Raw genomic sequence first — 27,460 nt, forward strand, 5'->3', positions numbered from 1 at the left:
AGATAATTTGATAAGCCAATGATTTTTTTCCGTATTTCATAACATGTTAATTAATCGATTACGATAAATTGGATCGGATTTGGCAGTTTTTTCTTCTGTAGTACCTCGATGTGACATGAGCGTGAAAGAAGTTTAAGAATCAGTTTTCTTACAACATACAAGAGAAAAGGAGAAAGCGAAGAATATCGACTTCCTTGGCCTTGTGGTATGCATGACTTTGAAGGAGTTTAGAAGGTTGTGCAATCTGCCATGGCCTCAAACCGGTTAGTGGAAAGGAACACACCAGCGCCTTGGCCACTTGAAAGTCCCAAACTCCGTCCCCAACTATGACTCACCACTGGAGGGTGAAGATCTGCCAGTCATGGAAGACTTCTTCCTGTGTCCCTTTGGTCGTATTGCTGTCCTGATCACGAATCACGATGACTCGGTCATCATCAGAGATAAAACGACGTTGCCCTCAGGTCGTCACTTAGGTCTCAACGATGCCGATGTCATGTCCGCTGCTCGGGCCTCTAAAGTATTGCCAGACCCCGAAACCTTCATCTTCATGATTGATGAAAGGCTGACCCTGTCTTATGAAGCCATTTGATTATCTGCACCAGCAAAGTTGAGCCAAAGTTAGTACAACCATAAATAAAAAAAAATCAAAACAAAGTCTGGACAGAACGGTTCAGACTTCAGATCCTTACTAGGCATTGCTTAGGTTGGCCCCGGTCAATTTGGCCTCGGTTTAGATATGCTCTGGTCTAAGCCTTAACTAGGCCTTGTCCTTCTTTTGGAGATATCAGTTTTCTTTAGGAATTGTTCTGATCAGTCCTTTTGCTGCTGTTTGCTGCGCAAGGACTTGTACCAAAACTGTATTTAAAATATCACTCCTATTCTTTCAGACTGTTGTTGAACCCTAGATCTGGTGTCGATCTCTTCTCTCTCTACACTTTTGGTGTTTGGATCATTCCTGATAGGGTTTTTGACTTCTTCCAGGTTTCGATCCTGGACTTAGCTTTTTTTGGACTCATACTCGATCTGCTGTATATTTTGGGTGATTTTCTGGACTGTTACTAATTTCTAAGTTGCTGGTATATTATCTTTGGTTACTTCACTTATATCAGATTGATATTGAGCGGATTAAGGTCTGTTTACATCACTTTTACTTGTTGCAACACTGTCTGGGGTGTTTCATCGCTGAAATGGCTTCAGACAACTCAAAGTCAGTTAAGTCAACTATGCCTTGTGGAAGTTCCACTTCTAGTTTTATGTTGAAGGAAAATTTTATGGGGTTATATTGATGGATCAGTTGCCAATCCTGATGAATTTGATAATAAAGGGTTGAAACAATGGAAGATTGATAATACTAAAATAGTATCTTGGATTCTAGGATCCATTGAAACGGATATAGCCATTCCAAGATGAACAATGCTTGTCAAGTAAAATTGAGTTGGTGTATTATGACTAATTAAGAAAATTTGTAGGTGAGGGTGATATCAAATAGATACCTCAAAAGACAATTTTTTAGTCATGACTAAAAATGGTCATATTTTTATGAATAATCATGAAAAAGAATGTTTATTTCGGTGGAAAAATCTTCATGAGGGTAGTAGTAAGATTAACTTTGATGCCTCCTACGGGCTAAATGGATTTTGCTCTATAACATAGTGGCATACATTTTTTTTTTTTTTTATCAATAACAGAATGTTTTATTAGATTATAAAAATTGTGAAACTTTGAGTACAAGAGAGGGGAGGTAAAATATCTTAACTCCCTCACAATAGAGAACAAGAAAGAAAGCTAAAAAGTAACACAAAACAAAGAATCCTTAAGCGCCCCTTGCTTGGTTAACCCATAAGCCACGGAATTAGCACTTCTCTTCACCCAGCTGTACTTCACCTCAATATCCCTATTCAACCATTTAATTTTTTTTCTATTCATTTCTGTAGCTCCACAAACCATTGTTGTCTTCCTTCAACCACCTAATTACCACTTCCGAGTCCCCTTCAATGATCAAACACCAAATGTTTAATTCTCTTGCTCTTTTGATTCCTACCAAAGCTGTTAAAATCTCTGCCCTAAGAGAGTCACCCTCACCAATAGGGCTAGAGAACATAGCAAAAATAATTCCAACCTCATTTCTGAAAACTCCCCCAATCCCAAAAGGCCTAAGATTCCTTAAACTACAACCATCAAAATTCAGTTTCATGAATCCTGAATGGGGGGGGGGGGGGACCAAGAAGGTCTAGAGGTCCTTTTGCACTGAGCCGAGGTAGCAACTTCTTTTCACTTTCTCAAAAGATTAGACATGGAGAACTCTGAAAAAAGCTCCAAAGATTTCAGCCAATGATTGACCCTTAAGTGTATCAATTCAGTTAAATTCTCCATAAATCTTTCCTTGTTTGAAAAAAGTTTAGAGTTTCTCTCTTCCCATATGGACCAGCACACAGCTGCTCCAATGCTTCTCCACATGATCTTCCCTCTTTTCTTAGGCCATCTAGAGAACGAGAGAAAGAACAAGCTTTGCAAACTCATAGGGGGATTCCAAGTGCATCCAAACAAGGATGAAGCCCATTCCCAAATAGTCTTAGTAACTAGACAAGTAACCATAAGGTGGTAAGTCGTTTCCCCATTAGCTTTACAAAGAACACATCTATTGGGAAATAAGCAATAATTAGGTCTCTTTCTTTGAAGCAAGCCAATTGTATTTATTCTTTCTAGGAAAGTTTCCTAACAAAAACTACAAACCCGATGAAGAATGGGTTTACTCCAAATCTCATTAACAAGGAAAGGCCAGAGGAAATAGGAGGATGGACCAAAGTCTCAAAAAACGACGCACAGGAGAATGAACCATTGGGGGATGGGGTCCAAATTCTAGAGTCATCCTTACTCGGGTCCAAGAAAACATTTTCAAAGGTGGCTAGTAGAGACGATAGACAACCCAAATCCATATTCCTTATTGTTCTCCTCAACCCTAGATTCCATCCAAAACCAGAATTAGAATCAGAAGGAACTAAGAAAGAAAAAATGGATTCATTCTTCAGGTCTGGCAACACATACAAGGAGGGAAATTGGTCTATCAGAGATGAGTCTCCAACCCAAGGCTGCTCCTAGAATCTTACGAGATTACCAGAGTTCAGATCATACCTTATCCAATGGGAGAAAACCGGAAGCAAATCATGAATGGCTTTCTAAAGAGAAACATCTGTAATCTTTGCCAAGATTCCTGGATCCCAATCATTGTCTTCCAACCCATGTATACTAGCCACAATCTTCGTCCAGAGTTTGACCATTTCCATTAGAAACCTCCATAACCATTTCCTCAACAATGGCATGTTTCTTTTCCCAATATTTCCAATCCCAAGCCCTCCTAACTGCTTGCTTTTAGTTACCACCTCCCAACTCACTTTATGGTCTTTCTTCTCCTCTCCTGATTTCCACAAGAACTCCCTCATTAATATAGTGGCATACATTGCTAAGAACCATTTTGGTAGGGTCTTGAATGTGGAAGTGTATTCAATTGGCAAAACTTCTATTAGTTTTGCCAAAGCTTGAGTTACTCGGAAAGCCCAATGCTGATCTCATGATTTGTGAATCGTAATATGCCTGTTATAATTGAGAGGGTGATTCCAAACTTATCATCGATTGTCTACTTCAAAAAGTGTAACCTCCATAGAGATTAAGGAACATTATTGAGGAGTGACATCCTGATTCATAATATCAAGTACCATCATATCTATTGCAAAACTAATTAGATTGATTAAGTATATGGTTGGCACCGATGCTACAGATACAATATGGTTTTCTCAGAAAATGATGTCATTTTTTTCTGTTTGAAAATGTTGTTGTCAGGTAGAACATTTCTTGGAGCAACAAGTCAATGACACTTTCAGTTTGGTACTAGTGCTCCATATCTGTTTTCAGCACTGATACGTCAAATTCAGCGGTGCTTCAAACCACACCTTCTCGATTTCTAAGGCATGGCTTGGAGGAAAACGGTTCCAAACATATTGGCATTTTCTGGAGCACCATTTTTTCCGACATGGCACTGATGTGCCACCGTTATCTGGAGCAATGGCATCAATGCCAAACAGACACTCAACTCACCAGATAGTGATCGATTTTATCTGTTAATGAGCTTCCATGAGACTTGTATTTCATTTGTTTTTGTGATGTTTTGGGATGTGCTACCGCTGTCTTGTGTAACCCCTTCCGTTTTAGCAAAAAAAAAAAAAAAAAAAGAAACATCTATCAGAAAATAATTATTCATTGCTTTTGACTTCATAAATTACAATGCTTAGACGAGCTCTCACTTGATGTCAATGACTCTCCCAGGAACTCCGATCTTAGTTGCATCAGCAGCCGACCCAAGTAATTTAATCCTTCTCCTTCTCGGCCTCCACCCCAGAAGAGATCATATGGTGAGGCTTCAACAAGGACTGATCCAGCCGTTGACAGTAGCAGAGAATTCAAATGAGGGTAGATGGAAAACTTGCACTTCAGAGCTTTATACATAACATCAATCTTTGCAGTTTCCCAATCAGGTCTTACCTATATGTTGGTAAAGATAAAAAAATCACAAAATCAAAGGAAATTAATAACTAATAAACAATTAATAGCAAGATAATACCAACAATCTACGTTACATAGGCACATATAATACGGGTCTCAAATCTTTAACTACCTACCATGCAAAATTTACAGTTATTCATGTCATGAATATCTTTAAGTATGTTGGCTGAAGTGCAAATTAGACAAGAACTTAATTGGGTAAGAAGGTAGAAATGAAAATGAACGTCATAACCTAATGTTGGTTCCAGCTATCTGGGGTCTTGGGAGTCCTAGCTATTTGCATTTTTTGCACAAAGTGACTACTTTTTGACTCAAATCCACTTGCCAGCCCAAAATTTGAGAATATGTGACTAAGAGTTAATAAATATATCTAACATTTGAGAAACTAAGTTTAAGCTTAATAATGGTTTAGAATGTTGTCACCAGGATAAAACTACGAGTATCCAAGGTTTAGGTGATAGTTTCCTTGATACTATCTGATAGTGGAAATGGTATGTTTTTTACTCAAATTTTTTTTTTCTCACAAAATGGATACTGTTACGATGTAAATATTTTTTGGTGAATCCGTTATGACCTAAAATTAAATACTGTTGTATAAATTTTTCAAAACATTTCACATTTTCAAGCCGAAAGGGAAATTCCAACACTGAAATTACCCACTTACCCATATAGAAAATGGAGAGCATTTGAGAAGCAAAGAAGTCCTACACGCAAAAATAAATTTTGTGAATGAGATTTAAGGTTTTCAGGAGACATCTTAGAGCTGCAGACCACAGTCAAAAAAGCTCAGCCAATCCCTAGGGACATCTCTAATAGACCATGTGCCAGACTTGTATTCCCTGCTACATTCATGAACTAGGAATGTGCTGCAAAACAGCCTATAATGAATGTAAAAGACTATTAGACATGTCCCCGGGGATTGGAGATTCCTTGATAATTGAATCATGGATGCCCTCCAGTTCCTCTCACAAGGGATATGCTGCAAGGAAAGCCAATAATATCAACACTCAAGATATGCTATCTGGTAAAATCAAACTCATGATTTAAGCCTACCAAAAATTCAGACACCCAGATCTTCTCAATAAACTTTCTATACTGATTTGCACCCAGTGGATCCCTCCATTCAAATGGCCCTAGGTGGTTGTTCTCCCAGAAAACAGCCTGTAATGAGAAGTACATTGCAACCAACCTCTCCCCGTCTCATATTGCTGGCCTCATTTCTAAGATGATAGATCTAAGTAGTATTTCAGGCTAGAGTATAAGTGGCATTAACTCTATCTCAAATCTCTTCCTGCATTTTCTCAATTGAGTTTGCCACTGAAGAATAAATTTTAAGCAAAGATAAGTAATACATTGGCAAATTGGATAATACACTTTTAATTAAAGAATTTCTTCCCCCAAGTACTTCTCTTTCCAGCCCACCAACATTTGATCAATCCTGTCCAGAACAAGCTGCCAAGTTGAAAAGACTGAAGCCTTTGCACCTATTGGTAATCCCAGATATGTGAATGGGAATTCCCCTACCATACAACCAAAATTTGATGCACACTCCTCAAAATAAGTTTGAGAAATGTTGCCCACTCCAATCATCACACTTTTCTTCAAATTAATCTTTTGCCCATATAACACCTCAAAGCTACTTAAACCCTCAACTTCAGCATCTGATCAACTGAACCTCCCAAGAAACTCAATGTATCACTTGCAAACTGAAGATGCATAATGGAGACTCCATCCCCACCCACTTTGGGACCTTCAATCATACCCAATTCTGCTACCAAGAAAATCATACGCTTGGGGAGGATGATGGTGGTGTTATTCTAGATCTTATCAAGTTACAATACCAGATTGGAAGGTTGTATTTATACATGATCCAGCATCCCAGCCTAACATTGCTTTTGTAGTTGAGGTTTTCAATTAGTTCATGACTCCCACCTAGCTTTTGCTGAAATATCCTTGGATGCTTGAAGAAATGTCCTGGAAACTCGTTCATTCATGTACCACTCACCATCCTATTGCTAAATTTGTCTTATTCTAATTTGTCCCCTGGCTACCATTCCTTTGTTTCTACTCTTTCTTCTATCCATATTCCTTCCAGGTACTTTGAAGCTGGAACAGATCCTATATGAAGGGAGGCAATGAATGAGGAGATGAGGGCTTTGTTGAAAACCAAAACGTGGGAGCTAATGGATCTACTAGAGGGGAAGAGTACATTGGACGTAAGTGGGTGTTTACTGTAAAGCATAGGGCAAATGATTTAGTGGAAAGGTACAAGGCACGACTTGTAAATTGTAACAAAAGGGTTTATTTAAAGGGAAGGGATAGATTACAAGGAGACATTTTCCCCAGTTTCCAAGAACAACACAATTCATGTTTTACTACCCTTAGTAGCTAATTATTCATGGGAACTACACCAGTTAGATGTAAAGAATGCTTTTCTAAATGGGGACTTGCATGAAGAGGTGTTTATCAATCCTCCTCCTGGTTAAAGAAGGCTTTGTATGGTCTGAAGCAATCTCCTTGTGCATCGCTTGAGAGGCTATGTGGAGTCATGAAGAATGTTGGGTACACTTAGAGTGGTGCTGACCATACTCTATTCATAAGAAGACAAAGTGAAAAGCTTACAGGTCTCATAGTATATACTGATGATATGTTATCATTGGGAATGATTCAAAAGAGAAAATGAGACTGGAAAAATTTTTATCTTCTGAATTTGAGGTCAAGGATTTGGGACACCTTAGGTACTTTCTAGGGATTGAGGTTGTAAGGTCAAAAGTAGGAATATACATTTGCCAAAGAAAGTATATCCTAGACCTATTAAAGGAGATAGGTATGACAGGGAGTAACCTACTGATACACCAATGGAGATAAACCATGGGTTGCAAGAGTTGGATGGTGAAGACTACCTAGACAAGGAAAGGTATCCAAGGCTTGTGGGAAATTTGATATACTTATCTCTTGCCAATCTGGATATTACCTATGTAGTACATGTTGTGAGTTAGTTCATGCATGCTCCCAAGGTGCCTAATATGAAAGCTATTAAGAGGATCCTCAGATATTTGAAGACATGTCCTGGAAAGGGAATTGATGAGGGGCATTTTGGTCAAACCACTTGATGGTGAACACGTGGACGCTGTCAGCAACATAGTGTCCAACTCAGTAAGACAGCTCGCCAGCTCAACACGTGGCAGTTTATAACAGGTGTGTGGCCGAGCTCGGCCCATCGACAACAAACAGCTCGCCCAAAACCGTCCCGCACACCATATCCGATCTAGTACCGTTACCGAGACTACATGAACAGCTTGCTGAACCATGCACCACAAGACCCACGGGCGACCTGTAACCACCACGCGAATTTAGCAACTAACGGACCACCATTCCCTCAAACTGCGGAAACAGCTCCGTAGACGATCAATGACACCTGAATGCCTAGTAACTATAAAAAGAACCTAGGGACGCTCTGAAAGGTACACACATTGAAGCTCTTGAACTCTCTCAAAGATTCTCACTAAATCTCCTTACTGACTTAAGCATCGGAGTGTTCCCCTAGGTAAAACCTACCCAGGCACTCTGACCCTTGTTCCTTCACAGCATCTCTCAGCTCAAACATACAGATTCACAGCTCGGCATCGCCAAGTTGGAACCCAGGTCGAGCCACATCACTGAGACACAAGGGAGTGAGCGGATTTGTGCCTCATCAGGAATTATTCAAGAAGCATGGTAGACTTGAGACTAAGGCATTTACCGATGTTGATTGGGCAGGTTCTATAGGAGACAAAAAGTCTATATCAGGGTATTGTACCTTTGTTGGAAGAAACTTAGTTACATGGAGAAGCAAGAAACAAACTGTTGTTGCAAGACCAAGTGCAGAAGCAAAATATAGGGCAATGGCTCATTGTGTTGTAGAGTTGTTGTGGCTCAAAAGACTCCTAACTGAATTGGACATAAAAATAACCGAGCCTCTCCAATTAAATTGTGACAACAAGGTTGCAATCAATATTGCAAATAATCCAGTACATGACAGAACTAAACAAATAGAGGTGGACAAACACTCCATACAAGAGAGGACTGTCTCTAGCGAACTTCGTATTCCCTGCATGCCATAAAAAATGCAACTAGTTGATGTACTTACCAAAGGATTACCTTCAATGAAGTTCCATGGTCTTCTTGGCAAGCTAGGCATGATGGATATCTATGCTTAGCTTGAGGGGGAGTGTTGTGATAGGTGATCACACGTGTGGTCCCATTGGGATATTTATGTTTTAAGTTAAGGGTGTTAGTGGGCCTTAAGTTATTGGACCTTATTTAGTCATGTTATTGGCTTTCTTTAGTCATTATTAATCAGTGGCATTTCGGTACAATCATGTATTATCATACACCTTTTCTGACAAAAGAATATTTTGGCATTAGGTGAGATTTGCAAGAAAAATGCCTATAAATGGTTGCAGGATACCCAACCAATAACAATATGGGCAAATTTCTTAAAGTACCCCTAAATTTTGGGAAATTAACCAACTCTACCTCTACTGTTTACATATTGTATTAAAGTATCCTTAAGTTTGTTGACAATTGACTAAACCTTCCCTGCCATTAGAGTTCAGTAGCATTCCATCACAATCCGTTCACATGTGAGACAACATGACGTATAATTTTTTTTAAAACCCAATACTACCCTTTTGTGGTCGATTTTGCCCTCCAATATTTTTCAAATTTTCAAAATAAAACTCAACATCCACCTTGCAAACAAGAATACAACCTTCAACCTTTACTCAGCTAAAGGTCAAGAACATAGAAGGGAGATCTGTGACGGAAATGAGTGGTGTCTTACTACCCATTTCATTGTACTCTTCTACTTTACCTCTTAGAAAAGGGTTATTTGCAGCTGGGGGTTTTATGCAATCAAAGAAATTGATAGATGTTTAATTCCTTCTTTTCCACTTGGGTGGTTTTAGATTTGATCATTGAAATTCCTCAGCATCTAGGTTTCTTCTATATTTTTTCAGTTTCTAGAGTTGCAGGTTGAGGTAAATAAAATGCCCTTAGAAGATGCAGATCTTACTTTGGGTGTTTATTCGTATTGCCATTTGGATTTGATTCATCAGTTATTTCCTCCCTGAAAATCATTCTTGATTTTCTTTCTTGTTTCCCCAGTTACAAATCATTATAGAGTGATTGATGAATGAAGTTCCCTTTGATTTCCAAGAGGAGGATATGAGAACTTGTAGATCTTACTCTGTTAAGAATCCTATGTAGGAGAAAACAGAGCTTTTGGATCTTCCACCTATAAGAAACTTGTGTAAAGAAAAGAGAAACAACAAAGACCTATCAAGGTATCCTCTAAGAATTAGTGGACCTTCCACCCTTACCAAATAGACTTCCAAGAGAGCTTTTGGAGAACCAATAAAGATGGAAAGAACCAAAAAGTCATGTTTTCTGGACTCCATGCTTGAGTGCCATTGTTGTTCTTGCCTCCGTGCTTCAGCACTGAAGCTCAACAGTCTCTCTCCACTTTCAAAAGAGATATTATTTAGGTATTTTTAGGCTCGGATATATTTTGGGATTTTTTCAAGAAAAATGAGGGAGGGTGACATGGAAAACGAATTGGCTGCTATGTCATCATATAATGAAGATTCTCTTACCTGGTGTAGGAATCTGTCCAAACATTTCAAATGTTATATATTATGGTCCTTACGATTTCTGCTTCGGCTGGGTTGGAGAAGACCAGCAAGGTAAGGTCCTTTCGGTTTCTGTTTCATCTGGGTTGGAGAAGACCAACAAGGTGTTTGTGTTATTCAGATGTTTCACTTTGAAAATTTAAAGAAGATGGGTAAAATAGTCTTTTCCATCTTAGCATAGTGTAACACATACAAAACTGACTTAGCAATAGTCTCTGATCATCAGCTCTCCAAAAACTCTATCTCTAGCTCTCCAGAGCATTCCTTCTTCTTGAAGGATTTCATTCTTCTTCACTTTTTCTTAATAATCACTTATTGTTGAAGATTTACAAGTGATCTACAGACTTATTTCCAGATGGATATTTCACTGAAAATTTCAATGTGATGAACAAGAATTAGAGATAGTTTAGCTAAGTTTGCATTTGAGGAAACAAAGAAAATGGTCGTCATAGTAACATTATTATGATTACCATCACCTATCATCACTAAATTTCATACATTATAATGATAAAATGCATTTCCGTAAGCCAAAGAACTGCTGAGCTCAATTAGGAGAACCCATGGGGATATATTAAACCCCAGGGGAGAAGATTTTGCATTTGTCTGGAACCTGAAGCATATTTCTAGAATTGAACTTCTGTTTTCAGTACTTTAGAAGAAAAAGATAAGATATTAGATTGGGCATTATCATTGTAACATGAGCATATCAATACTTTTTATCTTTGCACCAATTGTTTAGCTGATAGAGCCATACCAGATCAGGGCATTGCTTCTGTATTTTCCTTCCTTCACGTGCTGCTTCCTCTGGACTCTTTGATGATTTTATTTTCTCAATACAATCTCTTGCTAGAGGATCATTGACCCCAATAAACTTGTGTGCCTGAAAACGGAAGGATTCTTACAACACTTCCCAACATAAGTTGCAAAAAAAAACTAAATCACATATAAGAAATTAGCAGCAAATTAACCTGATAATAGTGTTCCACACTTGGCCATGTAAGATAAACTCCATTTTCATCGGTCATATGCAATGGATATGGAGAGAAGTTTGAGAAAGCACCATAAGGATCCCATGCTTTATAAAAGAATAAGATTCTTGCATCATCAGGAGTAACGGTTGGATCAATTGCTGAAGTTTCATTTACTGATGGAATTATAGGTGTTAAGTCTGGAATGGGCTGAAGAAATCCACTAATAAGTATGTCAGGTCCAACCTGTAAAACATGAACCACAGGTAAGGCAATCACACAGAAACAATCAGTGTAAACATAAAATATCACATTAGTGTCAACAGAATTCTTCAATGATGTTTAATTGTTGTTTATTCAGTAGTTGTGTATTGTACTATGTACGGGTTAGTGTCAAGGGCATTATTGTCCTTTTACATTATTTTATTGTTGTCCTAATATAAATAAGAAGAGGGCTGCCACCCACTCACATTTTCTACTCCAATCATTCTCCTCTTTTCTAAGAATTTCAAGGCTGACAAGATGGTAAGAACAATACATATGAACAAGACAACTTTCCTATACATTTCTTTTCCTGTTTTGACTTTCTTTCACTAGTGGAACTGAGGGAAGAAGACAGCACTAATCAATCAAAACTACTTTCTTTTCTCCTTTTCTTCTTCTTTGTTTTTGGTTGTAAAATCAAGGTTGGTTTTTTCTCAGACCTGTATTGTGGTAGATGATGTGAACAGATTCCTTTTTTGGAATTAGTCACAGACTCACAGTTTCATGTGCCACAAGTGGTGTACATCTCATTGGTGAAGTTCTGAAGGTTGTGGAGTGTCCTGTAATGCCTGCTGTTGGTTGGGTGTAAGGTTTACCCATCAATTTGCTTATGTATATTAGAATTTTTTTTATCAATAACAGAATCAAGTTCATTAAAAAGAGGAAGTTTAGTACAATAATAAAGGGAAGGGATAAACACTCTCAACCCTACCCAACAGAAAAATTACAATGCAGCCCAAAATAAATTATTCCTTCCCACCTGTAGTTTAGCAAGTGTATCAGAAAAAGCATTTGCATCTCTTCTGACTCAATTACAAGTCACGTCTACCCCTTGTAGCAATTTAACAGCTTTCCTCTTCTCATAAATGTAGCACCACCATCCATCTTCCTCCTCTCTTGGGAGAGCTAATTACCAACTTTGAATCACCTTCAATTAACAACTTCCTAATATTCAGTTCTTTAGCCTGTTGAATCTTCCATAACAGCCATAATTTCAGCTCTTAATGATTCCCCAACTCCAATTGGACTTGAGCAGAGTGCAATGATATTCCCTTATTATTGAAAATTCCTCCTATGCCAGATGGACCTGGATTGCCTTCACTACTACCATCAAAGTTGAGTCTAATGAAGCCACTAGAGGATAGGGACCAAACAGGCCTAACCACCTCCTTATTGAGAGCAGAATCAGCTACCTCTCTCCACTTTCTCATCACCTCAATGTCAGGTAAATCTTTAAAGATATCCAATGACTTAATCCAGTGAACCACCTTGAATAGCTTCGATGACAGCTTCTTTGCTTCTTGCTTTGTCAAGGAATAGTCTTTGGTTCCTCTCCTCCCAAATTGTCCAACACACCGCTGCCCTTGTGCATCTCCATAGTAGTCTTCCCCTCTTCTTTTACCAGCTTAGGAAAGTAAAAGAAAATAGGATTTGCACATTAGGGGGAGGGTTCCACCTGAACCCAAACAAAGAAAAGAACCATTGCCAAATTGAAGAAGAAAAAGGGCAGGAGATTAATAAGTGATAGCAATTATCACCATTAACTTTGCAGAGGGAGCACCAATGAGGGGAAAGGCACCAACTAGGTCATTTTATTTGCAATAGATCACAAGTATTTATTCTTTATACAGTTCTCAGCACAACCCACCCACCCTGAGCGGAATAGGATTACTCCAAATCTCTTTAGAAGGAAGACCCTTGGCTTTCACTAGATTGAATAAGGGTTGAAACAAGGGAGCCACAAGAAAAGATACCTGAGGGTGACGAGGTCCATATTCTCCTATTCCTCTTACCAAGTTCTAGACACAACCCTTCCAAATTTCTTAAAAAGAAGGCCGAATTTACTCCAAACCTTCAAGGGCCACTTAGAAATAAAAACTTGTTACATTTTTACAAAAAGGGCATTCCCAATAGCCTCTTGAAAATATATTGATCAAAAAAAAAAAAAAAAAGCCTCTTGAAAATAAAAACTTGTGACATTTTACAAAAAAAAAAAGGAGGCCAAATTGTTGTTTATCACCTCACATTTGTATTCTATGTGAAGCAAGTGAGGAATCTGCACATCTATTAACCTCCTACACTATGCTGTTAGTCTATGGAATAAACTTTTTTCTCTATTTGGTAACAGGTGGAGTGCCCCAAGGAATGTAGAGACCTTATTTAAAAAGGAGCTCTTTGATCCTAAGACAAGAAAAGGAGAAAATATGTGGAGATGTATAAGGGTAGCTACTTTATGGTCTGTTTACGAGGAGAGGAATGATAGGATTGTTAATGAAAAGAGAAGATCCAAAGAGTGGAAGAAGAAGAAAATGTGTTGAATACAGCATTTTTTATTGAAAACGGTAACTTTCATTAAGAATATTAAATAAACATCTTACACTGTCAACCACTCAGACAAAGAGTGTTGACCCCAAAATAACATCAAGAATTACAGTACAGCCCAAAATAAGTTTTCCCTGAAGGTCCCTGTTTTGCCAAGCTATCTGCCATAGAGTTTGCCAATCTCCTTACCCATTTGAATGTTACTCCAACTTCCCTTGCCAAGCAGATTATTTCCCTAATTTGCTGTCTAAACTTCCATACACCCAACTTCTTTGTTTGCAGCCACCCTATTAACAATTTAGAGTCTCCTTCCACCTCCAAGTTCTGAAACTCCCATTGCTTGGCAAATCTCAGGCCTTGTAGGAGAGCCAAAATTTCAGCTCTCAAAGAGTCTCCCACTCCTATGGGACCAGAGTATAGTGCCACCATTCTGCCCTCCCCATCCCTAAAAACTCCCCCAGCTCCTGAGGGTGCTAAATTACCCATGGAGCTTCCATCAAAATTCAATTTTACCCTTTGTTGTGCTGCTGGTGTCCAAGAGGGCTGAAAGACAGATTGTCTGGTTGAGGAGTTTGCCACTGTTAACAAGCCCCTTTGTATATCATCCATTGAAAAATCTTTAAATAAATCACTTATTTTCAGCCAATGTATGACTTTAATGGCTACACAGTCAATGATTTGTTTTGTTGATCTTTGTGCCCCTTGGAATATTCTGTTGTTCCTTTCTTCCCATAAAGACCAAAGAATGACTGCTCTTGTTGCCCTCTACATCACTCTTCCCCTTTTCTTTGAAAGTCGAAAGAAACTTGGGTTGAAAAGACTTGTCACATCCGGGGGAGTAGTCCACCTGCAGCCAAATAAGGAAGAAAACCAATCCCATACACAAGAAGCCAAGGGACAAGAAAGTAAAAGATGTGTTACTGTCTCACCATTTCCCATACAAAGGCAACAAACATGAAGGGAGAGGCACTGATTCGGCCTTCTTTTTTGTAAATTATCTAGAGTATTAATCTTCTGAAGCACCACCTCCCAACAAAAGGCTCTTACTTTTGGGGGTACAAGATTACACCAGACTTCCTTTGTGGGAAAGGAACCTCCTAGGTGTGAGGAATGGAGGGCGGAGAAGAAGGAGGCACAAGTATAGGAGCCAGAGGGAGACTTTAACCAGATCCTGTTGTCATGACAAAATAGGTCCAGGAAAACAGTATTAAGAAGTGAGATTAGTTCATCTACTAAGTCCATTTCATGATCCCTCAACCCTCTTCTTAAACCTAGATCCCAAGAATTTTTATTAACAAGCACTGAAGAAATCACTTTCCCTTTGTTGAGGGACAAAGAATAAATAGGTGGAAATCTGTCTTTGAGAGGAATGTCCCCAAGCCAGATATCCTCCCAGAAACGAATTTTATTACCCAAACAAGCATCGTACCTGATCAGCGGAAGGAAATAAGGTAGTAAACTGTGAATTTCTTTCCATGGAGAAGCCCTTGTTGCCCTAGGATCAAGACCAGCGTCCCATCCGTTGTTTGCTATGCCATGAATTCTTACAATTACATTATGCCATAGGTTCTCTTGTTCCAAAGGAAACCTCCACAGCCATTTACCCAGTAAAGCCATGTTTCTAAGCTTGATGTGTCCTTACCCTAGGCCTCCACTATCCCTACTCCTTGAAACCACCTCCCACTTTACCAAATGATCCTTTTTTGTATCCCCTGGCTCTCACAAGAAGCCTCTCATCAATTTCTCCAGCTTATTGGCCACTTTTATGGGGATCTTAAAGGTTGAGAGGTAATTGTTAGACAATGTATGCCCTTAGCTCCAATCAGGTTGATGTACTTTTTGGCATTTATTGTAAATGAATAAAGTACATAATTGATTCATGTTATTATGGTGTGTTTCTGTGTAATACCCATAAACTGGACACTTATGAGACTTGTGTTAGTTTAGAATCTTCACGGCCGTTGGATAAACCTAGGGAGGTTTATCCTGCCAAGGCTGATACTAATGTGCTACCAAGTTGGTTGGGGTGGCTTGTCTCAACTACCTGGGTGAGACCTGAAGCACATATAGTGTGGACTAGGTGTTGGATTGGGCTGTCTTTGATATGCCAATCAGTGAGATCCTTAGCAGGGGTCAAAACCTGGGTATGTTGGGGCAGTCTAAGAATTCACTTGAGTGAGTGATCATAATGACAGAATCAGCCCCTTTGTCGGACAAAGTGAATGATTGGAGAATGCACTCTCTTTGATGGAAACCTAAATTGTCGACAGTTGATTTCAAACTTGTTGAGATTTGTTTTGCAAAATATATTTATATAGAGATATACATATATATTATGATTTCACAAAATGTTTGCAAAAGGTTTTAATTCCCGGGATCCAGGTGAGCAGAGAGTGCAACACTGCACCTTGCAACCGAGGGAGAGGTCCTCTCTTGTCGAGTAGTGTTTGATCATTATGAGCTGAGAGGTTAAGTGTAAGACCATTTAGGGCTTATAGACCTTATGGGCTAATCTCACTTAAGTCCAGAGTCCTTGGGCCTTCATAGGTGGCTGGACCCAGGGACCATTTAATTTAAATGTTGGGCCTGTTAAGAGCCCATACTGATGGGCTCAGGGGTTCATTGCCTTCAGCAGTGAATTCGACCAGGCCTTGTAACAGAGGCTAGGCTGAACCCATATGGCTTTTGTGGAGATCAATGTTAGGGTCCCACGCCATACAAAGAAAGCCAAGCTAGCCAGCAAATTAAAGGGGAAGTGAGCCTAATAACTTAATGGGCCTAAAGCCCAATTCAAAGTGGGTTAATTAGATTAATTAATAATGGGTGATTTGAGTTTAAATCTGCTTCTAGATCAGCAAGAGGATAAGATGTCTTATCCACTTAAGAGTTTAGATCCAAATAAAGATTTGGATCAAATAACCCTTTCCTAATAGGATTAGGAAGCTAATCCAAAAGGATTATAAATAGAGGGAGAAATCCTTCTATTAAACACTTTTGCTGAATTCAAATCTTCTCTCTGTTCTTGACGCCCTACCCAGTTCGATCTCCACATTCTTGGACTGGTCAAGAATAGTTCTTGATTCTAATTCTTGCTTGAAGAATCAGATCTGAAGTTGTGCTCACATCCCTTGCGTGATCCTTGCTGAAGGATTGCAATTCTTGCTGAAGAATTGCTTTACTAATCCTGCCTCATCCTCAGTTGTGTCATCTTCAGTGGATGAGGAGTTAGAGAGAAGGAGAGAGAGAGCTGCGGCAAGGAGAGTTAGAGGATGAGGAATTCGAACTTAACCTCCCTCTAACACTCTAATACTCTTTTATTAAGTTAATCTTTTAGTAATTACAAGAGAGGTCCTTAGTTGGACAAGAAATTACAAAAAAAGAAACATAAAGATAATATACAGTAACAGCCTATGGGCCATTCGGCCATCTTCTCTACAGGTACCGCTGCTATGATCCAGTCTCTGGGAACCAGTTTGTTACTATGGACATTACCTTTTTTGAATTTACGTACTTCTCAAGGAATCCTTCTCAGGGGGAGTGTTTTGGGGAAGTAAGTCAATAGTCTATCCCTCTCCCAGTTCCATTCCCTGTGTCTACTCCTGTGCTTGACCACCACCCGATGTCACCTACCTTGCCACCTCCTTTGCGTTCCGTCTCACAACATTACTCATGGCAGAGACTTCATAAGGCGGTTGATTCCACTACAACAGAACTCGCACCTCATGTCGATCCCTTGGAGACTCCAGATTCGGCTTATACGGATTCAGGTATTCCTCTTGATCCCACTACTATTTCAGTTCCCATTTCCTACTAACACTATTACAGATAACCTTGATCTCCCTATTGCTCTTAGAAAATGGAAGAGAAAGTGCACTGCTCATTGTATTTCACAGTACTTATCCTATAGTGGACTTTCTCCTTCCTACCGTACTTTTGTCTCTTCTCTTGATTCAGTGTCTATACCCAAGGGTGTTAGTGAGGCTCTCTCCAAACCTGAGTGGAAGACAACTATGCAGGAAGAGATGGAAGCTTTGATTAAGAATCAGACATGGGAGATTGTGGACCTACCAAAAGGCAAGGAGATAGTTGGATGCAGATGGGTTTACACAGTAAAGTATAAGGCAGATGGAAGTATAGAGAAGTACAAGGCAAGAATTGTTGCAAAAGGGTACACACAGACCTATGGCATTGATTATTTAGAGACATTTGCGCCAATTGCAAAGATGACCTCTGTTCGGATACTCCTTTCTCTTGCTGCCTCGTACTCTTGGCCCTTGTTTCAACTAGATGTGAAGAATGCTTTCCTAAATGGGGATCTGCAAGAAAATGTGTATATGGATCTTCCAGGTGGTTTTTATGATAATGCTGAAAAGGGAAAGGTATGCAAGCTGAAGAAGTCACTAATATGGCTTGAAACAATCTCCCAGAGCATGGTTTGATAAATTCAGAAAGGCCCTGATTGTTTTTGGCTACACTCAAACTCAATCTGATCACACCTTGTTTGTGAAGCGCATGGGATCTTTGGTGTCAATCCTAATTGTTTATGTGGATGATATTGTTGTCACTGGGAATGATCTGAGTGAGATTGATAGTCTGAAGAGGAACCTGCATAAGGAATTTGAGATTAAGGATCTTGGAGAACTGAGATACTTCTTAGGCATTGAAGTTGCAAGATCGAAACATTGAATTTTTATCTCTCAAAGGAAGTATGTCTTGGACCTTTTCCAAGTGACAGGGAAACTTGGAACAAAGGCAGCTTGGAGAACTGAGATACTTCTTAGGCATTGAAGTTGCAAGATCGAAACATGGAATTTTTATCTCTCAAAGGAAGTATGTCTTGGACCTTTTCCAAGTGACAGGGAAACTTGGAACAAAGGCAGCTAGCACCCCCATTGATCAGAACCATAGAATCAGTGCATCAGGAGGTGAACGGTAAAAGACCTTGGGAGATACCAAAGACTTGTGGGTCGACTACTATACTTGTGTATGACAAGACCAGACATCTCCTATGCAGTAAGTGTAGTGAGTCAATACATGCATGCTCCACGAGAACAGCACTAGAAGGCAGTTGACAGGATCCTTGCTTATTTGAAGGGACATCCAGGCAAAGACATATTGTTTACTGATCACGGACAGTTGAAGCTAGAGACTTATACAAAAGCGGATTGGGCAGGATGCCTTGATGATAGAAGATCAACTTCAGGAGTGTGCACCCTAGTTGGGGGTAACCTAGTCTCATGGAAGAGTAAAAAACAAACAATTGTGGTAAGATCAAGTGTAGAAGCCGAATATAGGGCCATGGCACATGGAGTTTCAGAACTTCTCTGGATCTATTCTCTGTTAGAAAAAATCGGTGTACAGGCAGAAGAACCTATGATGCTATAATACAATAACCAGGCAGCAATTAATATTGCCCATAATCCAATCCAACATGACCGAACTAAGCACATTGAAGTAGATAGACATTTTATCAGAGAAATGGTAACTTTTGGAGAAGTTTGTCTTCCATACATTTCTTTTGATCTGCAGCTTGTTGATGTTCTCACAAAAGGCGTTGCAAAGAATAAGCTGGAGCATGATCTACGCAAGTTGGGAATGTGTGACATCTACTCCCAACTTGGGGGGGAGTGTTGAGTGGGGCCACCGATTTGTGTTGTTGAGTGGGCCGATTTGTGTTTAGTTTATTTTCTTTTAAATTAAGAAGTTGTTGAGCCTTGGGCCCATTAGTTTTTATTTTTAAAAGGGTTGTAACTATTTAGTTTGAGTTGCCGCCCTACTAAGGGCATCTTTGTAATATCTCATATTTAAGTTAAATATAAATAGAATGAGGGGCTGGTGGCTAGGGTAATCATACACAATCCTATTTGACCTTCTCCTTCCTTCCCTTTTCTCTTTCTATTGCTGAAATCTACAACTTTCTCCTCTTCCTTTCACAAGAAGCTTGACCGAATTAGCAGATAGTGGTTTCTACTCACAACTTTTGCTCCGGTTTACTTTGAAATTGGAGATCCTTTGTAATGGGTAACCACCACATTATTCCCCCCAATTCTCCAACCTCGTATCAGATTATTGGTATCAACCCTTGGAATCAAATCGCTAAACACATTTTCTATTAGAGTGAAGAGGAAGGGGGAAAGGGGGTCACCTTGTCAAAGACCCCTTTTAGCTGGAAAGAAATCTCTGGCAACCCCATTAACCAAAATGGAATACAGCATTTAGCAATGTCTGTGTTGATTGATTAAACCATAACAAATAAGAAAATAATAAAAAGAGATTAGTAAATAAACAAAAAATGAATATTTTAGTTTAATAATTATAATCTTTTTTTTTATCAATAAAACTTTCATTAAATCATCAGTAGAAAATTTACAAGTGGAAGACAAACACACTTATCTTCCAAGAGCCACAAAGAGCCTCAAGAAAGGAAAAAAGAAAAAAAAAGACACTAAAGTTACAGCTTAGCCCAAAACAGTGAATCCCTTTTTGCCCCTTGTTTAGCTAAACCGTCAGCTAGGGAATTAGCCGATCTTTTAATCCGTCTTAACTTCCATCTCCCGCACCAGCCACTTGAATTTCCTCCTCTCATTATTGTACTTCCATAAACCATTTTGATCTTTAGTTAGCCACCCTATCACCACCTCTAAATCCCCTTCAATTATGAGTTTCTTGATGTTCAACTCCTTAGCTTTCCGGACTCCTTCCATAACTACAAATATCTCAGCTCTAAGGGAGTCACCCACTCCAATTGGGCCTGAGAACATGCTAGAGATGACCCCATTTTCATCCCTAAAAACACCCCCCAATCCCCAATTGTCCCGGATTTCCCCTACTACATCCATCAAAGTTTAATTTTAAGAATCCACTAGGGGGGGGGGTCCAAGCCACACTCATTACTGACTTAGTCTGTGTGCAATTTGCAATTTCACCCCACTTCCTTAACATGTCATCCACAGTATAATCTATGAATAGTTCCAAAGATTTCATCCACTGTACCGCCCTAATATATATGATAGCCCTTAGATCTGCTGCTCCTCTCTAAGTTTCTGAGAATATCCTGGAGTTTCTTCCCACAATGTCCAACATACTGCAGCCCTTAGTCCTCTCCACATTGTCCTTCCCCTTTTTATTTGTCACATGAAAAAGGAAGGGGAGAAAAGGCCCTGCAAGTCTGATGGGGGATTCCAGCTGCACCCAAATAAGGAGAAAGCCCAATCCCAAATTGACCTCGCAAAGTGGCAAGACACCAGTAGGTGAGAACCAGTCTCCCAATCCGCTTTACACAGAACACACCATTGAGGTGACAAGCAAGTATTGGGTCTCTTCTTTTGGAGTAAATCACCAGTGTTGATTCTTTCCAGATAGGCTTTCCAACAAAAACTACCAACTCTAGGAGGTATTGCTCTGCACCAAACCTCACCAACAGGGAAAGGGGGGAAGGTAGGACTGGTGGACTGACTTAAGACTTTGAAGAACGAAGCACAAGAGAAAATGCCATAGGGGGTAGGTGTCCAAATTCTAGAATCCACCCTAGTGGGGTCTAAGACAACGTTATCAAGAAGTGCAATAAGGCTCAAAATATTGTCGAAGTCTGAGTCCCTCAAATCCCTTCTTAGACCCAAGTTCCACCTAATCTCAGAAGTGAAAGAGGATGGGGTGGTGAAAGACGAGATCGACTCATTTTTCAAATCAGAAAGAGCATACAAAGGTAGGAACTGATCCTTTAGAGGGGCGCTCCCCACCTAGGTTTGTTCCCAAAATTTTATGGAGTTATCGGAATTCAAGTCATACCTGATATTAGAGGAGAAAACTGGTAGCATGTCATGAATGGCTTTCCAAGGAGAATTGCTTGTGGTCCTAGCTCTGATTCCAGCGTCCCATCCATTGTGCTATAGCCCATGTATACTTGCCACTATTCTAGCCCATAGCTTCTCTTTCTCCATAGGGAACCTCCACAACCACTTCCCCAACAGAGTCATATTCCTTCTCCTAATACTCCCAGGCCCCAAACCACCACAAGACTTACTCCTACACACTATCTCCCGGCTAACTCTATGATCCCTCTTCTCTCCCAGCTCCCACAGGAAATCTCTCATTAGTTTCTCTAATCTGTTAGCAATCTTCACTAGGATTTTAAACACCGACAGGAAAAAGATGGGTAAGTTAGCAAACTGCTTGGCGATTAGGCAAGAAGAGCCTCCAAGGGTGCCTTGTCACCTAGGCGTTGCCTTGACAGCGTAATAAATAAAAAGAAACTTTATTAAAGAGGTGATAAGTTTTCACCCAGACAAAAAAAAGCTCAAGTGCTCAACACCATCCTACGAACATTTGAAATATAATTCCAAGCTCCAAACTAAACCTTCAACAAAGACAAAAAGCCTCCCACAAACCCCTCAAAAAACCCAATTAACTCACACCTAACACCCTTAAACTGACTCAATTTGCCCAGTAAACAACAGAACCCAATGTTGTCAAAATCTTACGATTTATGATACGATTCACGATTTGAATCATGAATCCCAATGCTTTCGACTCAAATCTTATGTCTGAATCCTTTTCTGCAAAAATCTTACAATTTTTGTTTGAATCCCACGATTTGATTCATAAATCTTATAACTTCTACAATTCACTATGATTCAAATAAATTCAACTAAGAATTAGTTCTCTAATTTGTTAATTTTTGTTTATATTTAGTTTTTCCAAAGGAGACTTTTTAAAGCCCTTACTAGAAAATGGTTGATATACATTATTTAAGACTAGAAATTGAGTTTATTTTCCATCATATGTAGGCTAAAGAGCCATTTTATGTAGATTTGTTTGATTTTCAAGTCAAACTTGATTTATCATCTTAGGCTTCTATTGTATAAGTGGTAAATTATATTGTTTGAAGTACATACATGGTAGATATAGATTAAAAATAGGGTAAAGTCATTTTCCTATATATATTTAGCCTTTTAATATATGTATATTTAATTTTTTGACAAGTTTGTAAAAAGTAGAAATAATCTTATGATTTACGATATGATTCACGATTCGATTCGATTCAACTTTCTCTACGATTTATGATACAATTACGATTTTCAAAAAACTAACAGAACCTGAAATAATAATTATAAAAATGCCAATAACATAATGACAATGTAAGACAAAATGAAAGAAACAATACTATCAGAGAATATAAAACCTCACAAATCATTTCAATTTTTGTTTCATTATAACATTGCAAAATCAATTGCAGTTCCTTGATGACTCATAGAAAAGAAAAAACCACAAACCCAAACAACCAACCTTCTCATAAGAAACATCTATCAACTTTAGTGCCTGTGACATCTCAACCATTCCAAGTTCGCCAACTGGCGATGGAGCTCTCTCACCCCCAATAATTTTAGGAGCAACAAATGCATAAACCTGCATAAACAAATCAATTTTCAAATGTATAACCATAACTAGGTTTTCAAAAGTAACAAATAATACATGTTTTAGGGCACAAAACTCTTGGTAAGAGACCTATAGAAAATTTCACTTGACAAATTTATAAAATTTTCAAAATCAGGTTAGTGGCATGTTCAGTATTATTTTTGTTGGAGCACCTTAATTCCAGGTCTCCATCAAGAATTGTAACCAATACGATTCTAGTCTCAAGTTGAGAACTTTGTAAAGTACATCGTGTCATCATGAGACATACAAATAAGAACAAGGAAAGAAAGGGGGATAGCGGAATAAGACAAGGAGTGAATAGAAAAGGGGGATAGCGGAATAAGACAAGGAGATCCGCTATCCCCCTTTCTATTCACTCTGATTGCAGATGCCATGGGGAGACTAATCCATAGAGCTAACTCGAAAAGCCTAAGATGGAGAGTTGGAAGGGGGGAAGTACCACTTACACACTTGTAGTTTGCAGATGACACAATCCTATTCTGTGAAGGTGGGGACCTAAATTGGATCGATAATTTAAAATTAACAATACAACTTTTTGAGCAGATGTCTAATCTTAAAGTGAACTTTGATAAGAGTTGCTTGGTGGGAGTGAATTTGGAGGAGAGGGAAGTAAGTGAATGTGCAGGTTTGTTAGGTTGTGTAATCTCGGATTGGCCTATCACTTACTTGGGCCTCCCCCTAGGAGATAACCCCAGGAATGAAAGCTTTTGGAACCCGATATTAGAGAGATTTGAGAAAAGGCTTGCTTCTTGGAGGAAAAATCATCTCTTTAGGGGGGAGAATCACTTTGATTAGGTCTACCCTAGCTAATCTTCCCGTTTACTTCAGTGTTTAAGACTCCCACAAAGGTCTCTAACAAGGTGGAAAAATTAATGAGGGATTTTTTATGGGAACCAAGAGTGGAGAAGAAAGACCATAGGGTGAGTTGGGAGGTGGTAACTAGGAGCAAGAAGCCAGGGGGCTCGGGATTGGGAATGTTAGGAAAAGAAACATGGCGTTATTGGGGAAATGGTTGTGGAGGTTTCCACTAGAAAGGGACAAATTGTGGATGAGGATAGTGGCTAACATACATGAGTTGGATGAGAACGATTGGGATCCGGGAATTTTGGCAAGGGCTATAGCTGCTTCCCCTTGGAAAGCCATTCTTGATCTGCTTCCAATTTTCTCCCTTTGGATCAGGTATGGTTTGAACTCTAGTAATCGAATAAAATTTTAGGAGCAACTTTGGGTTGGGGACTTACCCCTAAGAGACCAATTTCCCTCTTTGTATGCTTTGTCAGGTATGAAAAATGAACCCATCTCCTCTTTTCTTGGTTCCTTCTGATTCTTCTTTTGGTTTTGGGTGGAACCTGGGCCCAAGAAGGGCAATTAGGGATGCATATTTGGGTTGTATTTCATCTCTGCTAGCCATCCTTGAAGATGTTTTCTTAAATCCTAGTAAGGGAGACACCAGAGTCTAACTTGAAACACAGAATTCAACCCTTATTAGAAAAGGTTGATCCAATAAACATCAAACAAACATTACAACACTACCCAAAAAAGACTCTCCCTTACAGTCCCTTGCTTTGCTAGGGTGTCAGCAAAACCATTTGCTGATCTCCTTACCCACTTGAACCAAACACCCACCTCCCTTGTTATGCTAAGAATTTCCCTTATCAGCTGTCCATATTGCCAAATTCCCAGCTGCCCTGATTGCATCCACCCAATTACCAACTTGGAGTCTCCCTCTATCTCAATCTGCTATAGCCCTAACTGTTTGGCCAGTTTTACACCTTGATGTAGTGCCAAGATTTCCGCTCTTAAGGAATCTCCAACTCCTATTGGACCTGAAAACAAAGCCATTATCTTGCCTTCATTATCTTTGAAAACACCTATACCAGATGGGCCTGGATTACCTATAGAGCTTCCATGAAAGTTCAATTTCACCCTTTGTTGTGCCGATGGGGACCAAACTTCCTGTATCATAGCTTTGGAAGTAGTAGTAGATGCCACAATACCCCAACTTCTATAAATGTCTTCAACTGAGAAATCCTTAAAAAGATCATAGGATTTCAACCAATGGATAACCTTAGTAGTTATTCCTTCCACAACCTCTTCCTTGGATCTACATCTACCTTTAAAGATCCTATTGTTTCTTTCCTCTCACACTGACCACAATACAACAGCTCTAGTGGCTCTCCACATAGTCCTTCCAAGAACCGTTGGTTGCCTGTAAAAAGTTGGATCAAAGAGGTTCACCACGCTTGAGGAGGGAGTCCACCCGCAGCCAAAGAGAGAAGAGAACCAAGACCAAATAAAGAACACAAAGGGATATGAGATTAGTAAATGTGAAATTGTCTCACCAGAACCCAAACAGAAGCAACAAAGAGGCACATATTTGGCCTCTTTTTCAGCAATAAATCCAAGGTGTTGATTTTTGGAGTACCACTTCCCAACAAAAGGCCTGAATTTTAGGGGATACAGGGCTACCCACACCTCCTTTGAAGGAAAGTTCCCTACAAGGTTGGAGTACCACTTTGTTTTTTGAGACTTTAGTTCAGTCTACTATTCCTCTTGGGTTGTCCTTCCCTATTATAGAGATTTGGAGCAAATCCATTCCTCTTTAGGTTGGTAGTTTTTGTTGGGAAATTTTCCTAGAAAGAATTAACACAAATGGCTTGCTTCAGAGAAAGAGGCTCAATTATTGTTTACTTCCCAATAGGTGTAATCTTTGCAAAGATGATGGAGAAACGAGTTACCACATTATGGTTGCTTGTCCGGTTACTAAAACTGTTTGGGAGTGGGTGTTCTCCCTTTTTGGGTGTACTTGGAATCCCCCTATGAGTGTGTAAAGCTTGTTCTCTCCTTCGTTCTTTAGATGGCCTAAGAAAAGAGGGAAAGTTATGTGGAGAAGCATTAGGGCAGCAATGTGCTAGTCAATATGGGAAGAGAGAAACTCACGAATATTTTCAGACAAGGAAAGAACCACAGAAAACTTACTAGAACTGATACACTTAAGGGTAGCTCACTGGCTGAAATCTATGGAGCTATTCTCTGAATTTAACATGGCTGATTTATTGAGAAAGTAGAAAGAGGTAGCTACCTCTGCCCATTGTAAGAGGACCTCTAGGCCCTCTTGGTCCCCCCTTCTCGCTGGATTCATAAAATTGAATTTTGATGGAAGTAGCTTAAGGAATCCAGGGCCTTCTGGGATTGGGGGGGTGTTCAGGAATGAGGATGGGATTATTATTGCCATGTTCTCAGGCCCGATTGGAGAGGGTGACTCTCTTAGGGCTGAGATTCTAGCAGTTGAAGGAATCCAAAGAGCAAGAGAATTAAACATCATATGCTTAGTTATTATAGGGGATTCGGAGGTGGTGATTAGGTGGCTGAAAGGAGACAACAGTGGTTGGTGGAGCTACAACAATGAAAAGAAAATATTTAAATGGCTGAGTAAGGATGTTGAGGTGAAATACAGCTGGGTGAACAAAAGTGCTAACTCAATGGCTGATGGGTTAGCTAAGCAAGGGGTAGTTAAGGAATCTCTGTTTTTGGCTAATTTTTAGATTTTTTCTTTGTCCTTTTGTTGTTGGGGAGTTAAGATGGTTTACTCCCACTTTTTGTAATTAAAGTTTCACAAATCTTATTCATTAATAAAGCTTATTGTTATTGATCGGAAAAAAAAAAGAACAAGGAAAGAAACCCAACTATAGGGGTAGGCTACATGAATCCTCTTTCGTCATTCCACTGTTAGATGCCATATCCATTGTTCAATTATGGGCCATCAAATTAGTCCTAACAACTTCAACTCATTTCATTTTTTGCCTTCTCCTATCTCCTTTAGACCCCTCACATCCTAATAGTCAAAGAGGATTACAAAATACCAAATGCATAAAGGAGAAAAGCCAGTGAAAAGTACCTTGTGTATGACACCAGATGATATAGCAGGTGCTGCTAAGGATCCACCACATTCCCACAAAATTGAAAGATACCCTCGATCATAACAATGTTCCATGACATCTCTAGGGTTTAATATGTCAAATTCCACTACTTCAACACCTTTAGATGCAAGCAATTTCTGAAAGCTCTTTCTTGCACCTCTTTGTGTTGCAACTATGGTGTGTACATCAGATGTGTCCCAAAGGTTTGCTACTTCAGGAAGATTAAGAGTTTGTGACATAACAATCCGTATAGGCAAATGTCCACTCCCATGCCTTGCAGTTAGTCGTGGATCTAAAATATGAATAGTAAATGAGAATCACA

At 39.3% G+C, this 27,460-nt stretch overlaps 1 protein-coding gene across 7 annotated transcripts in view; it reads right to left on the reverse strand.

Annotated features, from left to right (window-relative positions):
• Positions 1-558: 558 nt before the first annotated feature.
• Positions 559-27,460, reverse strand: part of LOC148873225 (cytidine/deoxycytidylate deaminase family protein) — a 43,867-nt gene continuing 16,965 nt past the window's right edge. For 4 of the 7 annotated variants that reach the window (XM_088963554.1, XM_088963555.1, XM_088963552.1 and 1 more), the window contains exons 6-11: positions 27,117-27,430; positions 23,069-23,188; positions 11,198-11,443; positions 10,984-11,109; positions 4,299-4,536; positions 4,107-4,194 (exon numbers count right to left, since the gene is read on the reverse strand). In XM_088963554.1, the coding sequence (XP_088819680.1) occupies positions 4,109-4,194; positions 4,299-4,536; positions 10,984-11,109; positions 11,198-11,443; positions 23,069-23,188; positions 27,117-27,430 (1,130 nt within the window). In that variant the 3' untranslated portion in view covers positions 4,107-4,108. Of the gene's footprint in view, positions 594-4,106; positions 4,537-10,983; positions 11,110-11,197; positions 11,444-23,068; positions 23,189-27,116; positions 27,431-27,460 lie in introns of those variants that run through there. The other 3 variants (XM_088963556.1, XM_088963549.1, XM_088963550.1) reach the window with 2 other exon arrangements.

This window comes from Nelumbo lutea, chromosome 1, assembly GCF_056320005.1.
Source record: "Nelumbo lutea isolate HS-2025 chromosome 1, American lotus-T2T, whole genome shotgun sequence".
Classification (NCBI taxonomy): domain Eukaryota; kingdom Viridiplantae; phylum Streptophyta; class Magnoliopsida; order Proteales; family Nelumbonaceae; genus Nelumbo; species Nelumbo lutea.